This window comes from Tubulanus polymorphus, chromosome 8 (assembly GCF_964204645.1).
Source record: "Tubulanus polymorphus chromosome 8, tnTubPoly1.2, whole genome shotgun sequence".
Lineage (NCBI taxonomy): Eukaryota > Metazoa > Nemertea > Palaeonemertea > Tubulaniformes > Tubulanidae > Tubulanus > Tubulanus polymorphus.
This window is the reverse complement of record NC_134032.1, coordinates 13,225,364-13,242,906: the sequence shown is the minus strand read 5'-3', so window position 1 is coordinate 13,242,906 and position 17,543 is coordinate 13,225,364. Positions and strand designations below refer to the sequence as shown.

General features: G+C 42.1%; 1 protein-coding gene across 1 annotated transcript; it reads right to left on the bottom strand.

The window, feature by feature from the left end:
- Positions 1 to 6,218: 6,218 nt before the first annotated feature.
- LOC141910388 (uncharacterized) lies at positions 6,219 to 17,226 on the bottom strand. The gene is made up of 14 exons (XM_074801124.1): positions 17,052 to 17,226; positions 15,545 to 15,661; positions 14,801 to 14,935; positions 14,391 to 14,472; positions 13,952 to 14,075; positions 12,977 to 13,091; positions 12,106 to 12,357; positions 10,450 to 10,503; positions 9,598 to 9,714; positions 9,372 to 9,506; positions 8,808 to 8,889; positions 8,246 to 8,369; positions 7,736 to 7,850; positions 6,219 to 6,840 (listed from the first exon to the last, which is right to left on the bottom strand). The coding sequence occupies exons 1-14, from the start codon at positions 17,144 to 17,146 to the stop codon at positions 6,585 to 6,587; spliced, it is 1,803 nt and encodes a 600-aa protein (XP_074657225.1). The 5' UTR covers positions 17,147 to 17,226; the 3' UTR covers positions 6,219 to 6,584.
- Positions 17,227 to 17,543: the final 317 nt, after the last annotated feature.

Sequence of the window (17,543 nt, the reverse complement as noted above, 5' to 3'; positions counted from 1 at the left end):
CTGCACTTACACACTGAGCGAGTCGCAGATCGATAATCCGGCGTGTGACTTCGACGTAAGAGTTACGAATAGACCGGGAACGTATAAACAAAAGGTAACTAACTACAGCGTTTCGGGAAAAATACTTGAACACAAATCTTTGAATTATCAATCAATCTGTTCATTGTCTAACTGGAACACTCGACACAGGTCGCATGATTCTAATTAGGAGCACCCGTCTACACCCCGCATATTGTACGAACGTAATTCCTTTTAACTGCTTTTATTTCAAATTTTTTTACAGCCAGTTTCATATGTGCAGAAAGTATTCGTCATCGCACGTGGAGTCACTATAGCGTTGGACAGATGGTTGAAGACCGAGGTAGGCGATTTTGGAAATATTAGATTTGCTTTCATTTTCTTTCAATCATTCATTGTTTTCATGTAAAAAAAGAAACAGATTGGTTCTTTCACGTTTGGAAAGGTATCTAATTTAATTACAATTTGAAAATTTCACTACATCACAATCATTATGCTGACTTACAGTTAGTAAATTGAATTGGGATAAACGCAACTTAGAATTCAAACTCAGTCATATATCGCTGTGTGGTTACAACTACTTCAAGGACTGGTGGGTGGACTGAGATGAGGGGCGGGTTGGCTGCTCATTCACCCAGTCCTGGAAACCACATCTTTCAGGACTGGGTGACCCTATCTCTAAACCTAACCTTTTACTCTAATCCTAACCCATATGTGACGGTTCACTCAGTCCTGGCGTGGTGTTCCGTATACTGCGTGTACTAAGAGCTCGCTTGAACCACCACCAGGGGTCGCGATAGTGATATACCAGTGACATTGATACGAGTTCACCACGAGTCCTAGAAGTGGTTGTTTCCACAGTGATCTTCCTCGCTCTACGATCCTAGTGCAACCAAAAGACACTAAAGCCGGGCGACGGCCTCCCACGTCGCAAAAAGTAGAACATGTGCGACTCATTGCGTCTGGCGTCGCAAGGTTGCGTATGTCGGTGCGCGAGTCGCTGCGATGCGATCGTCGCTGGCGGTCGCAGTGAATCGCGTCGCAGTGAGTCACAAGCCGTCGCAAGGCCGACCTAAGCCCGCCTTAAGGTTTTAGTGAAGTGACGACTGACTGATGACGACTTCACCGCGAGTTCGACTGTAAAGTGTCATCTTTTCGCTGGTTCGATCGAAATCGGGACCATTTTCCGAACCATTTCTGGCTATAATCAAATTTCTCTTATCCGTAAGGTAAAGATCGATGGGAATCTGACATCGTCCGTGGTATCACGTCACACGCTTATCAAAGGCATCGACATCGACATTCAAGGCCGCAAGGAGGTGGTCGTCTCGCTGAAACGATGCGGCTTCATCGTCACATTCGACGGACGCAAACGAGTTAAAGTATTCGCCAGACGCTCGGTGTACGGGGGTAAAATGACGGGAATGTGCGGTAACTGTAACCAGGACAGAACGGACGATCTGATGACCAAACAAGGTCAACTGACGGTCAACGACAGAGGCGGTTGGAACGATATCGGCAACAGTTACCTGGTCACCGACGGCCCGGGCGCATATACCGACGAAGAATCGTAATTAATGTTTACAGTCAACCCCGATATACCACCTCCCCCCATATCAGTGATCTAGGGTTTTTGGTGGAAAAGATTAGTATGACGGAGTATTGCAGGGGCTAATTCTAAGAACTTATCTCATCCAAAAAGGGCACTTTGATGTCCATTAGTTAATTTTCCAGGTTCTTGGGCTAAGTAAAACCGTCACCGCAACTTGTCAAGGTAATATCAAGCGTACTCCTGCATTGAAGTGCGCCTATTGTTTTGTTTGATGGCAAAATGAAAAAGGGCACTCAAAAAATTGACGAACTTGTTCGTGTTTCACAAATCCTACGTGGAGTCAATTTTGACTAGTACCAGGACAAAATACCGGGGCCCATTGCTCAACAGGTGGTAAGAGTCATCCATAGCACAGTCCGCTGGTTATCGTTAACTAACCTTTCAGCAATTGGATCCATTTCGTCAGTTCCGAGTTGAATTTGACTCTAGTTAAAACATTGACTAGCTAACTCTAACTCGCAACCGTGGAAATATACCTCGAAGAGAATTGATTGGTCCCGCGAGATCCGAGGCAAACTTAGTCTATTTGACGGACAACCAACAGCTAGTTAACTGAGTTGTAGTTCATTTGAACATTTGCATGTTTAGATACAATTTTCATAATTCACGTTTCGCACTATATGTCGTTATCCCGAGCAAAAGTATATGGTGTTATATTATTGTAGATGTCTGGGTCCTATTGAAGACGTGGAAATTTGCCCGGAAGACCACAAGTTTAGATATATGAAGAACGTAACGTACTGTGGCAGTTTTAACGTTTTTTCATCGGCCGGATCGGTGTTTCGCGGGTGTTACGGCTCATTTCGGCGAGAGGAACGCTACCGACTGTTCATGAAACTCATCGAAAATTGCGTGATGGACGTTTGCTTACTCGACGATGAGCGCGAGATCCATCTAGAGGCTTGCGAACACGTGGAGGGCGTGGCCGAACGCTGTCTAGAGGAAGGTGTGACAGTCAATTGGCGACAAGTAACCGGATGTGGTAGGTATCAGGATCAAACTAAAAACCCCACAAATGCGGCCCCGGCATCAAGAATTAAACGGGGAATTCAATCGTATCGAGAACTGTGGAACTGGGTCCAGAGTTGAATCAAACCCGCACAGCTGTGGAACTGGGTCCAGGGTTGAATCAAACCCGCACAGCTGTGGAACTGGGTCCAGAGTCGAATCAAACCCGCACAGCTGTGGAACTGGGTCCAGGGTTGAATCAAACCATCTTCTCCCGTCAAGGGATTCGAACCCACTACGCTAAAGCTGTTCCCCGAACCCCTTGACCTCACGAGTCGTTGGAGTCGTTACTAGCCGACCAGAATCCGGTCGTACCAATCACAGCGCTTGTAACAAACCGTCAGTAGACTTCTGTTGGTTTTCCCGTTAAATTGACCAATCAGCGAACGTTTTACCGAACAAGGAAGTATTTCGCAAATCGATATATGACGTCACGCGCAACAGCGCCAGTAATGAAATCACGCTTCGTGAGGCCAGGGGGCTGGTGGAAGCGAGTTCGGGAGTGATACCGGACCCCTGGCAAGCGAGGATGAATCAAACCCGCACAGCTGTTGAACTGGGTCCAGAGTTGAATCAAACCCACACAACTGTGGAACTGGGTCCAGAGTTGAATCAAACCCACACAACTGTGGAACTGGATCCAGGGTTGAATCAAACCTGCATAACTGTGGAAAGTGGATCCAGGGTTGAATCAAACCCGCATAACTGTAGAACTGGGTCCAGAGTTGAACCAAACCCACACAACTGTGGAACTGGATCCAGGGTTGAATCAAACGCACATTACAACTGTGGAACTGGGCGCAGAGTTGAATTGATTTTCTTTCATTTATACACAGAAATTAGTTGCCGTGACGACGAGGAATATCTCGCGAAATTGACGTGTGAGAACACGTGCTCGCAACCGCGTGCGAGCGAAAACTGCGAGAAAGCTCCGATAGAGGGCTGTTCTTGTAAGAAAGGCTACCTGCGTCGCGAGGACGGTCGATGCGTCGAACCAGACGAGACTGCTTGTTTGAAAGAGCGCCCCCAAGTGACGAAAATAACTACTGAGTCGCCTACTAGTACCACGCCGCAGCCTAAGATAAAATTAAGCAAAGGTACATGTCACTCATTAATAAATAAAGACCTACTACAACAAATGTACATTTAAAAAACGATCTATGAGTGACAAGCAAGTTAAAGCGCACTGAGAGGCGGATCCAATCCCAAATTCAGTACTAGTACCACGCCGCAGCGCAAGATAAAATTACTCAAAGGTACATGTCACTCGTGATTTAAAATAAAACTTCAACAAATGTAAATTTTGCAAAATAAATCGTTACTTATCAAATCGTCCCGTAAAAACGATTCAGCAGTTCCAGTGGGACAAAACGTGATGCTGTTACAAATTCACTGTCAATGGCTGAGTGGTGACAAGTGGGTTCGAGTCCTGCTGGCTGCTTACATAGTGCGGGTCACACTTCAACGCCCATCTCTTCGTCAGGTTGAATTAACAATCCGGGGTAACCTTCAGCACGAACCCTGAGTGCTTACCGCATCTCATCGCATTAGGCGTACGGGTCTTACGCTTTTAACGACCCAATTCCAGGACTGGGTGAGGGGAAACTGAGATCTTTGTGTAAAACAAAAACCCTCTTAATGTACATGCACATTTGTGTATAAACAGGAACGTGTACATGTACCGTGGACGGCGAGAAGCTTACCGCATTTGACGGAATGGTCACCGAATTGCGACAAGATGATAAAGTCCGCCTGATGAAATCGGACGTTTGTCGTACGACTTTAGTCCATTATCCAAAGAATGGGATTTCACTTCTAATACACGTGCAGAATCAGATGAGAAAATTCGCGATAAACGGCGACAAAGTAAAAGTACGTATTACATTCACTGAAAATATTCCATGAACGACTCGTCTGTGGCGATGTTTAGGGCTGCTACACTATTAGGAAGTTACTAGCACGAAAATTAACCAATAGAATTTTCAAATTCATAAGTAATGCCAACTAATCTCACGATGCCATCAGGATCAAATCCCGCTGGAGACTTGTTGCCCTGTGTAACATAAAATATAATCGGGGTATTCACAAATTTCGAGGGTCCACCCTCCATTTTGACCCCCCTCTGCTGGAGCAGGATGTGTTCTGTTATGTAAATCACTGTGTTTTACCAATAGCATTAATTCACTTGGCTAGTGGTGATAGTTTTTGGTATGTGCATAACACAAGACCTGTTCAAAAGGGCTAAAGCGTAATAGTGAATTTTAGGCAATCGTAAAATTCAAAAGAGTTTAATTAAACTTCAATTTTTCTAATAATTATTTTTAATTCTTGTCTGCAAAAGTTGGACCGGGCATCAATTATCAGGCTGCCGTATATTGTGCAAGATGGTTTCGTCATAACCGGCTCGATGAACAGAACAACCCTTGATTTGGAAGTCGACGTGAAACCGTGCCGTTTGTGGATGAAAGTGCACGCTACCGATTTGACCGATGACGAAGGGGGTCAGTTGTATTTCGAAGTAAAAGTGGCGAAAGAAAAATACTACGGCGCGATAGTGGATGGTCTGTGTGGCGCATGCTGACACGACAAGTTTGAAGAATAATGAAGACTCACAGTTCCACACGATTTAATTTGACTTTGGCTCCACCTCCACAGTGTGTAGTTTTAATCAGACTCTGGACACCCAGTTCCATTTTGTAGGAAACTCAGGACTCGGTTCTGAAATTGTATGGATTTAATTTGACTCAGGGCCCATTTTCACACTTGTGTGGTTTTATTTAACTCAGGGCTTATTTCCACAGTTGTGTAGGTTTAATCTTTACTCTGGACCCGGTTCCACAGTTATGTGGATTTCATTTGACTCAGGGCCCAATTCCACAGTTGTGTGGATTTGATTTAACACTGGATCCAGTTCTGCAATCATGTGGATGGTATTTGACTTTGGCCCCAGTTCCACAGGTTGTGCAGGTTTAATTCGACTTTGCCCCCAGTTCCACAGTTGAGAAGGTTTAATTCGACTTTGGCCCTCATAGTTCCACAGTTGAGTGGGTTTAATTCGACTTTGGCCCCCATTAGTTCCACAGTTGAGTGGGTTTAATTCGACTTTGGCCCTCATAGATCCACATTTGAGGAGGTTTTATTCGACTTTGGCCCCCATTAGTTCCACAGTTGAGTGGGTTTAATTCGACTTTGGCCCTCATAGTTCCACAGTTGAGTAGGTTTCTTCCGATTCTGTTCAACTGGTAATTGTTCAACTTTTTGAAATCCTGAAATAAAGTAACGTGGCTTCATTGATTCACTCTGCAGTTGTTATCTATATTTTCCGATGATGCGATACTGACGAATTCCAACCAGCTTTGAATTCCTTTTCTCTCTGTAACGCTCAGGATTCGGTTTTACGAAAGAATTTCTATTGTCGGCAGGGATACGAAACTGATGGCATCGCTACACTCAGCCACGGCACGAAACTCTGCAAAACTAGACCGGCGGGTGCGCAGGTTTACTGCACGAAAACTTGCGGCACCAATCAGATTGCTCGCTGAGTCAAATTTCAAATCAAATGCAAAAATCATATCTTCGCATACACTAGAAAATAGTGGTTTTATTTGAAAATGAACAAGATGTAATCATTATTTGAGACATTTTCGGATTATTTTGTGAGCAACTGAGCTTTTAATGAGATAATAGACGTCCGGGGCCCGCTGCAGATGAGTCAGCCTAGATTTAAGACTCGACTCGGACCACCTTGATTCTATAGCCAAGCCATTCTTATTATTCAAGACACCTTTTGGGCTGAAGTCAAAACTGTGAAACTGTACCCAGCTCCATAGTCATGACTTCAAGTCTAAAAGTGGTCTAAAATCTTAAGACTGGTCTCAAGTTTTTAGATTGAGTACCGAACTATTAGACTGGTCTCCAATCTATGCCAGGCCTGGTCTTTGCTTGACTAGGTTTTGTGTTCCTCAATTCGGTCGAAACCGACGATTCCGCATTTGAATCCGGCCACGTGACACCCGAAGGTCACCGCTTGATGGAATGACTGCCCGCGATGTAGACGGGAAATAGTGGCGGCTACGAAGGTATCTCCGGCACCGAGGGTGTCGACTAGCTTCTCCGGTTTATGGGCGGCAACGCGGAATCTCCGTCCATCTGAGTCCACACAATAGGCGCCCTGGTCGCCCCACGGGCAAACCAAACAAGCCCTATAAAACAATGAAGCTTACAATACAATACGTAATTCTTATACAAAAATAGTATCATAAGCCATAAATGAGGAGAGAATCCCACAATGATAATAAAAAGTCCGAAAATGAAACTTCGAGATAGTAGTTTATTTCAACGTTTCGACTATATCCTAATAGTCATCTTCAGGAATAAATGGGGAATAAATTTTATTCCTGAAGATGACTATTAGGATATAGTCGAAACGTTGAAATAAACTACTATCTCGAAGTTTCATTTTCGGACTTTTTATTATCATTGTGGGATTCTCTCCTCATCGCGTCAACACGGATATTGTGTTCTACCTATCGTGAAGCCATAAATGCAATTTCGATATTGGAAGTTGGATTTGATCAACTCGGATATACCGATCAAGGCGGACACATTTTTACGCTGCCAAAAGATCCGACTTAAGCGAAGTCTACTGCATATAGTTACGAGGGACTCTAGACCCCTTACATGGTGCCACGGAGCAAGGCAGTACATATATACATTATATTATATAATGAGTGAGCGCCATAGGCCCGAGGCCAAGAAAATTAGAAAAAAATTGATCCTTTCCTGAACATTCAGTTATTCTAAAACGAAACTACCAAGCAATAGGGGATCGTTCATTAATTACGTACGCCTAAGATTTGAATTTTTCAACCCCCTCTGTACGCAAAATCGGCCATTTTTCGTATATATTAAGCATAATAGTACGCAATTGCACTGACCCCTCCCCCTCCCCTAATGCGTACGTAATAAATGAATGACCCCTAATGTTAGCTTGGCAAAGAATAGAGCCCCTGATAGACAGCCACTGAACAGAAGGTGGTTGACCTCTACATGATGTCCCGGTACTGTGCAAGAAAAAACCAATGAAAAAAGACTCACCCGTCGCGGATCTGTTCAGCGAAACCGTCGATAGCTTCATCGGCGGTTTGATAACCCCTGAATGCGGCGTGCTCTTTACTGATGAATACGAAATCAGCTTTGTCTAACACCATACCTAGAAATATACAGCAAAACAAACAGTATTTTTAAATCATATTCCAGGGATATCTCTTCCTACTCAGGTATCCATCTGCTGTCCTGAATACTGAACCGTTCGCACAATCGATACTTTATAAATACCATCATCCAAACAGTTAACATGAACGTTCAGGATTCAACAGGCGAATATTTTGCCCAGAAATTATGACGTGAAGTGAAGTTTATTTAGACACAAAAGTACAGAGGAGAATAAAAATACACACAAATATAAATCAGTCATTAATGTACAGAAATGTGTCAAGGATTCATCCCTAGCCAAACAAGGCTGTACTCAGAAAGGGGATGAACCCTGACGTTCCCGTTGTGTTAGAGGCATTTACTGACTATACACTGAACAGAATTTGGTTTTACCAAGTTTATGTCTGGTTTTCTCCAGTTCGACGGATGTGGTTATTCGTTTTTCGTCGGGTTGAGTTCGATTGAATTCGTCGATCGATTTCAACATGTGCGATATTTCCTCTTCAGCCGGACGACCCTACAGCGAAGAATATCGGGACGCAGTATTAGACATACACCATTTCTCTCTCCATTCAAACGACTGTGTAAGGCAGCATTAGAACGTGCTGATTAAGCTTAAAGAATTCATTTGAAATCTATTTATACTCGTCACCGTCAGAGGGGACGTCAAGAAGTATTAAAATATGACACGGGATATGAAATAAACAATATTTGACAGAGGGGAAAGAAGAAAACAACCGTGTACAGAATAAATGTCAAGCAGCCAGGTTTGAACAGTCCGTCATGTAATGGAAATAAGGTCATGCGGTCACGGCAGCTGACACCTGCGCTCGACAAAAGCTATCGGATATTTTGTCAGCCGACAGCTTACCTCGACGGCGAATGAGTTTTAACTAATCGAAAACGAATTCCTTTTTTATCTAATTGGGAATATCGATGTTTTTTTTTTCATTACCTCGAAATGAATCCAACTATATCGACCGGAAGCGAGATCGATTCGCGATTTGAATTCTGCGTGCGTCACTTCCGGAAGAGTTCTGGAATGAAACATGATGTATACTATAAACGGGGGAACTGTCGCTTTTCATAGCCATTTAGTGCGAAATCTATTCATTGTTTCAGGTGGCCATTCAGTGGCAACTTGTCCGCCCAAGAAATTTTGGGCGGTGTAATAGACCAATGGAGGCTTTGCGGCCAGGGTTTATGTTACTGGCGTGAGCTCGGAAGGCGGCAACCAAACCCTGGGCCCAGTTTCACGAAAAGGTATAAGCCTAAAACGGTTAAGTTTGAATTATTGTCCCCATCGAAAACGTGAAGTAACCCATAACGATTGGACCGAAAATTTGAGTTAAACTTTTCCGTGAAACTGGGCCCTGGACCAAGTTTCACAAAAAAAAAGATTAAGACCTAAATCGATTTAAGGTAAACTGAATTAATGAAGGAATTGAATCGAATTAAGATTTAAACATTTTTGTGAAACTAGGCCCTGGCAAGCGAGGATGGTCCTGCGTAGTTTTACCTGTTACTGTGAACGATAGTTCTGGAACCGGTGTCGGAGCTGATCATACCGATCGATAACGGGAACTGACAGTTCTCGTGGTAAACACAATTGTCACAAACGATGCCGTATTTGTGAAAGTCTTCAATTATAAAACTGAAAGAAAACATCAAATTTTCGGCGTTAGAATATCGTGAAGCGAAGCGAAGGAAGTTGATTACGGGCCGCGTCTAAGTCCGATGCTGACCTCGTCTCGGCCGAAGTCGCTATCGTTCCGAAATATTCGCACTTCTCTCCCAAAAGAGACCAAACTGTGCAGTTATTCGAAGCATTTCCACCCCTCACGATTTTAATTTCCGACGCTCTGAAAAAGACGAAAAAGAAAGAGGTCTTTCAAATTGTAAAGGTTTTAAATTGGTTTTCAAAGGTTTATCAACCAGGATCCAGTTCCACAAAAGGGATTAAGGCCTAAATCGATTTAAGATAAACTGAATTAATGAAGAAATTAAATCGATTTAAGAGTTAAACCTTTTCGTGAAACTGATTGTTACGTGTTACCGCGACTAGTAGATATCTGCCCTAGCAGACACATCCTCCTTCACTAGGAATCAAAAACACACAGTGCATGTATCATTTCGTAAACCAAATATGCTGTATATTGTTGTTACTTACTGTGTAAATTAAGTTTATAGTATAGTTCCAATAGACACTACCACGGCATAAACCACTGCTCTATAGCAGACACGCCCTCCCTTAGCGGGGATTCGGACCCGATGGCATTATGAGACTCTGTCCTAGCAAACGCGTAGTCTAAGGGAGTCAAACATGATGGCATCATGAGACTCTGCCACAGTACAAACCCTGCCCCAGTTGACCGACCATCCTCCCTCGCAGCCCGATTGACGTCGTGAGACTCCTTCCTGGTAGACCCCTCGTCCCTGGCTGGGAATCAAACGTGATGCCATCATTTTGTAAACCAAATGCTACGTTGTAAGGTAGTACTGTAAATAAAGTATGATATAGCATGGTATCATGAGTAGACACTGTCGCGGTACAAGCCCCTACCGCGTACCCCTGTCGTGTCCGTGTAAACATGTACCTTAATGATTTATCTTCGTCCGGATATTCCTGCGCAACGCTTAAAACTCGCAAGCTAGCTGAACCGACGCATAAAATCATCTCAATCCGTTTATAAAGCAAGTTAGAAATCTAGATTATCTGGACTATGGATAAAAACAGAAAATGTGTGTCAGGACCCAGTTATCTGTCATCGACATATCAGTAATTTCGTAACGTCGCGCATTAGACAGTTTATCAGCGCAATTTTAAAAAAGGTGATCGGCCGTGGACTTTTATTGGCGAACGTCTCGATGTTCCACACCTGTGTCTCTGGGCCTCGAACATTCGTAAGATATGGTGTTATCATTAGTGCCTTTATATACGTATAAGCTTAGTGATACTAGTAGTTCTTATCGATATCATCATGCTGTAGACTAAAGTCCATTTGATAAGATGTAATGTGCAAAGTGTATATATATGTTCAAACATTTTCTATTATCTTATCAAACTTTGAACTAAAAGTCTTCTTTATAAATCGGGACTTACAATGAATGATGCAGTTCGACATATCACGGACTCTAAAAGCCAATTAGATTCCTTGGATATATAACTACAGAAGAGAATATCTTTAACTCGATTAAGTTCAAACAAACTCTCGTAACGTTGAGACTGGTAAAGTCCTACCCCGAGTTGGGATACCGAGTAAGAGTTCGGGAAATACAGAAGACTCTATAACTAGAAGTAAAGTTAAGACTGGTAAAATTCTACCCCGAGTTGGTGTCAAATACTTTGTAAGAGTTTGTGAAATACAAAGACTCCGTCTCTTACTGCGGTAAAGTCGAGACTGGTAAAATTCTACCCCGAGTTGGAGTCGAATGCCGAGTAAGAGTTCGGGAATACGGCAGACTCACGTCCTATCCGGGACGATGGGGATTCATCGGTAAAAACGGGGCCAATTTGCCGAGAAAAGCGGTCAATCCTTCTCGGGGGCCAAAAACTCAGCCACTGACAATAAACGAATGCAATGAATTTAGATGTTCTTTTTGAAGTGTATAATTTTATTTCTAAATGGAAAAATTTCATCACAATTTATTCATTTCAATAACATTATTACATGTATCAACATTCGACGTATGCTTAAACAGGATCAAGTTCCACAGTCATGACAATTTTTATTCCTGGTTAAAAATAGTACAATTTCAATGACTCCACTCGAGTCTCAAATGTTGACTCCATTGCGCACTCCTACAGTTACAAGAACTCGGCATATCAAGGTGATTTTTCAGTTTTTCTAAATGGGGATGGTCCTTACTACCATCGACCATCTGCTGGTCAACACTTTAGTGGTGACTTGTTTATAGATGGAGATTTTCGAGAAAAATTGCCGAAGAAAGTTACCCTTGGGAAAGTAATCCAGATCCCGGAACTATAGTATACTTGAAGTGACAATTAATTCCTAAATATTGTCTGGATAAGAGGAAAATGTATCAAATTCCTAAATATGTCCAAACTGGAAAGTATTATTTTTTCAGTATTGCCAAGTTTTTCCCAATTTCTGTGGGAACCATGTAATAGGCCTATCAGATAGGCTTTATCGGTAATATATCATTCATAAACCTGATCATATCAAACAATGTGCTGCGAACCATAAAAGTCGGAGAACTGTGATCAAGATGGAAATTCATCTTTATCGAACTATAGCACATCACGAATTCGATCGAAACCCACGTGGCCGCATTTGTAACCGGCGATTCGGCAGCCGTAACGAATCGACTCGCGCAGATCGTCTGCCCGACTCAGGCGGGATATCACCGCGGCGATGAACGTGTCCCCGGCGCCGAGCGTATCGACCACGGCGTCCGGTACAAACGCCTTCGACTCGTATTCAGCACCGTCGCAGTCGCGGGCGAACGCTCCTTTTTCGCCCCAAGGACAAATAACAGCGGCCCTAAAACGAGAGAAAGAACGACGAGATCAAACTTCAAAACCAGAAAACGCGTTCATCTCATTGAAATCCCCAGATATAACCATCAAACATTGGCTTTAATTCTTTACAGAAATGTAGATGGCTGCCTCGTCAAATTCCTACCGAGACATCATAAATTAGCCAGTCCCCTCCAGAAAATAGCAGGTACTTATACGCGAGGCGTAGGTCGGACTTGCCACTGCCAGCAATGATCGCATCACAGAGACCAGTCTTGCTCCCCCAGCAGCACAAGTCAACCCCCAATGACATCATCGAATACCTAGATTTGACAGATTTCTACTAGTCCCACGGGCGAGTTTCAAGTCTCAGTTCAGGGACAGATCTAGGAAAACTGGAAGGCCAGGGTCGAGATGAAAAGAAAAGGCGTCGTCCCGGATAAAGCGGTCAAGTTAAAGACCTTAGTTTTAGATATTCACGAAGAAAAACATCCGAAAGGTAGCAATTTGCGAGAAGATTAGCGTCAAATTTACAGGTTTTGACGTTTTGAGGAAAAAGGCAACCTCAATGGGAAGGCAGGTGTCCGGACCTCGAGACCACGCCCTAAATCCGCCCTAGCAGTTATTCAGCTTTCGTTACGTACCCGGAACGAACTTTCTCGGCGAAACCGGCGAGCGCGTATTCAGGTGACGAGAATCCTTTATGAATGGCGTACTCTTTACTGATGAATACGTAGTCGGCGGCGTCCAGTAGAACAACTGGAAACAAAATATAGGAAATTACTTAGCAAGAAATATCCACAAATTACAAAACGTTTAAATTACAATATATGCATGAGTAAATATGCATACATCCGAAACAGATAAGATCCACGGTTCAGATGCTCTAGTCATGACCTGCGTGTGGAAACTGGGAGATGGCTGCGCCCCCCTATACCCCATCATCAACGCATATGTGAATTTTGTAATCTTAATGAGATAGAGGACGAAGTCCATGTTATTTTACATTGCCCTCAGTACAGTAATGCACGCGCCATACACATCCTAAGAAATATTATTATTCGTCCAAACACATATAAAGTTGCCTAATTTATGAGAAACCCTCTCAATAGTATCAATTTTTCAAAGTTTTTGAAAAAAGTAAAAGATATTTAATCACTTCATTGATCTAGTTTATCAAATCAGATCATAATATGTAATCACTTTTACTGATTTTGCAGTTGTATGAATGTGTAAATGTCTTTACTAACTGTATCCGTTTATATTTATATTTGTATGAGTCATACGAGAATATTCTCTGACAATAAAGATATAAAATATTATTATTATTATTATATATAAATGTTGCAGGCTGATTTTAAATCATCTGCGAACTCAGTCTCTGAAGAATATTCAAACCGATAGAAACTGTGACCGAGTGACAACTTTTGAATATTCTTAGTTTCCACTTAACAGATGGCTTCGCACTTTTATCAATTTTGAAAATAATCGAATCGATGATACTGATTTTGATAACCTACAAACTCGGTCTGAAGAATATTGGCACATCGATACTAACTGTGACCGAGTGACGACTTTTTCAAACACTTTTAATAGTTCTCAGTGAAGGTGATGGTTACCTAAACTATCCCTATCCACTTCGATCTCGACGGATGTTTTTATTCGCTCATTAATTGACGCAGTTTTATTCCATTCGTCGACGTGTTGTAACATTTTCAGTATGTCGTTTTCAGCTGGCCGGCCCTATAGAAAATTAAACACGAATTTCAATTTCTCGCTGCATAACTTCGTTTTAAAGTCTAATGATTTTTTTTTTATATACACAGACTGAGTTCAGACTGCGATGTTGTTATTCTCTTGACGCAGAGCTGTAGGGAGCTCGCCAAAAAGTAAACAAAATAGGGTAGATGTGTCTTTTCTAACTTGAGGAAAGTGTTCACCGAGATTCCATCGTGACCGTTTATGAAATAATTACTCCAAGATGGTATCAATCACTAGACGTTAGAGTCTACAACGAGCCTTATTTTATTAGAACCGAAATTCAAATTAAATGCGAACCTGGAAATGAATCCATTTGTATTTTCCCGATTTCAGGTCAATTTTTTCGACGAATTCCTCAAATTTCACCTCGGGTTGAGACCTAAAGAATTAATATGAAAATACATCCAATAACTGTTCATCCGCATTTCAGTACCTTACCAGAGACATTTTTATACATGAAAATGAACTACAAACACCAGACATTAGACATTTCATCAACACACTTTCAACAAACTGATCACCCACATTTCACATGAGTTATAATATTCAGATATTCAACTTGTTGCTGATAGCACTTGCCAGCGGTTGGCAGCCCCATAGTCCAGTACCTAGCCATTGTTCTCCAAACAACGTTGTAGGGAACCGTAACAACGACTGGTATTCAGACTAGCAGCCCCCTGGATATGACCATTATCTTATTTCAATACCTGTCATCGTAAACGAACGTCCTGGAGCCATTTGTCGAGTTGATGATACCACAACAGATTGAGAAATCGCAACCAGCGTGACGGATGCAGTTCTCGTGCGAAATATGATATTTGTCGAAATCCTCTTCAATGAACCTGAACCGAATGATTAAGAAACAACGAATTCACGATTTTGTGTTTTCAGGCATGACGTTTGGAGACGATAAAAAGTGTGCTGCTTTAAAAAGATTCCTAGACCTTAGCTAACTAATTTGGAATACTTCTGACAGCCATGCCCTGTTTCATTGAAAGTAAGAGACTCCTTTCAGAAACTTGACGCCAACTCAGCAAGAACTCGGAGTAGAATTTTACCAGTCTCATCTTTACGGCAGTAAGAGACGGAGTCTACTGTATTTCTCAAACTTTTATTCAATATATTTGACACCAACTCGGGGTCGAATTTTACAATTCTCAATTTTAGTGCAGTTAGAGACAGAGTCTACTGTATTTCTCAAACTCTTATTCGATATATTTGACACCAACTCGGGGTCGAATTTTACAATTCTCAATTTTAGTGCATAAGAGACTGAGTCTACCGCATTTCTTAGTGTTATTTTGAAACAGGGTTAGTATCTGACTGAGTATCGTTCAGTGAAACCAGGTCTAAGGTGTGGTCAGTTGTCGCTGGCGTAGGAAGCAACACCTATTCATTCAAAAATTTCTTTCCATTAATTTCGAAAACATATTCGCATCTTGATCTCTTACCTGGTTTGTGAACAGAATGGGATCGACCCAAAGAACTCGCACCGCTCTCCTAAAAGCGACCAAACCGTGCAGTTGTTCGATGCATTCCCGCCTCGCGTCCATTTCATTCCCTTCACTCTAGAAATGAAATCCCCCTTCAGTTCATGAGGCTATTACGTGCGTAACTAAAAACGCAAACTTTCAACGTCGGAATTTCTTAGTCGGTTGGTACCAAAAACAAGTCTACCCACAGTTAGCTACTGGAGAATGACTCTGAATATTGTCATTTGGATATTTTCGGAGCCACTCTTATAGTGTGAAACCGATAAACCATGCTATGATCAATTTTGAAGACAATCGGGTACCCGCAGTGCTACTGTGGCAATCAAGGAGTCCACGTATGGCAGACGAGGATCCGCCAGAGTCGCTGGTAGATAGTTAGTCGTCCGAGTTCGATTTCTTCTACATTTCAATTAAATCTGAATGAACTTTTCTCTTAAATGAATCAATTTGATGAAAATTTCACCGATATCCAAGTAGAAGAATGAAAGTATAAACTATTTTACAGTTGCTAGCCGCCATTTTGTTAGGGTACTTTTGTCCCGTATTGTTAGGTCATTTTTTTCTCTTTTTTAAAAACTATCCTTGATGTGTATTGTATCATATTTCATCTGTCCATGGATGGATTTTGACAACTTCAGCAACATTCAAACCGCGTGAATCTCTAGTTTTCAGTTATGTTAAAATCATTTCTCAAATTTACAACAATGCGACATGAGAGCGATATATATAAAAATCGGTGGTCAGTTTTTGCCGTGCGCATAGAAATCCAGGGTACTGAACTTTGAAGTTCGTTTTTTTCAGAAATAATTTTCTAAAAAATCCAAACATTTCAAGCACTGTGCGCATAAACGCCCCCTTTCAGGTGAACTTTGAAATTTTAAGATATCTTGCCTAGTTTTTTTCCTATGGCTCTTTAACTGCAGCGCGTGTATTGTCATTCCGAGATTTGGCGCTGTTTTCTTTGCGTGTATTTCAGTATATGGGTGTTATTTCTTCATTTTCACTACACTTGTCTCTACGGAAAATGGTTTTAATTGTTGATACGAGTATCAGGTTTAAATATTACTATACACTATATAGTAGTTATACTTTATTAAGTTTATTCTACACTTCTATATGTGCTAGTGCAACAGTATTTGTCTGGGCACCCCACAGGGACTCTTTTCGAGTTATCTTTCAAACCCTCATAGGACAAGTATTACTATTTTCAGGTTTGTTGTTAAATCAGTGAGTCATCGGGAGATAGATGATGCGTCCTGCCTTCGAATAACAATAACATCGTTTCACTAGGATTTGAACCCACAAACTCTCGGTTGCGAGTCAAAAAGCCACAGGACAGGACGACGTTGACCGTGGGCGACCTTGACGCTATTGAATGAATTCAATTCAAGAAAATGTCACCACCCATCCTGCATTTAGTGCTACTCTAGTCAGAGCACGTTCAACTCCCGACAGATAATTGTACCTTGTATCCGTGTCTTCGGCTGGAAATTGTTCACAATAGGCTAAAACATCTATACAGACCAAACCAACTGACAGCAACCTCTTGTCATCGTCCATATATCAATTAGGAGGGAAGACCTGAATTGGTCACCAATTTACTACGATAATGATTTGTTTATGTTCGGAGCAGCAGGACGGACGACCTTCAGGAGTACGGTTACGCTAAATCAGGGATATTGACTCGGGCTAAAGGCACAATTCAAGTCAATGTTTATTGAGATAGTTGAATGTGGATGACTGTCACCCTGAGCCGGCTTACAGGCCGTTCTTCACTAAATAAAAATCGACAAACTTCCGAACGGTTTTTATAGGTAAATTGTGCTTAGTACCGTAGCACGGATTAAAGTAGCAGGGCCCGGACAATCCACCGGAGTTGTCTGACGAATTTTCTCAGGGCCCGAGCCGGAACACTGTGTGAAGTCTTGTTCCGAACCGAGTTTGTCTTACCGGTACT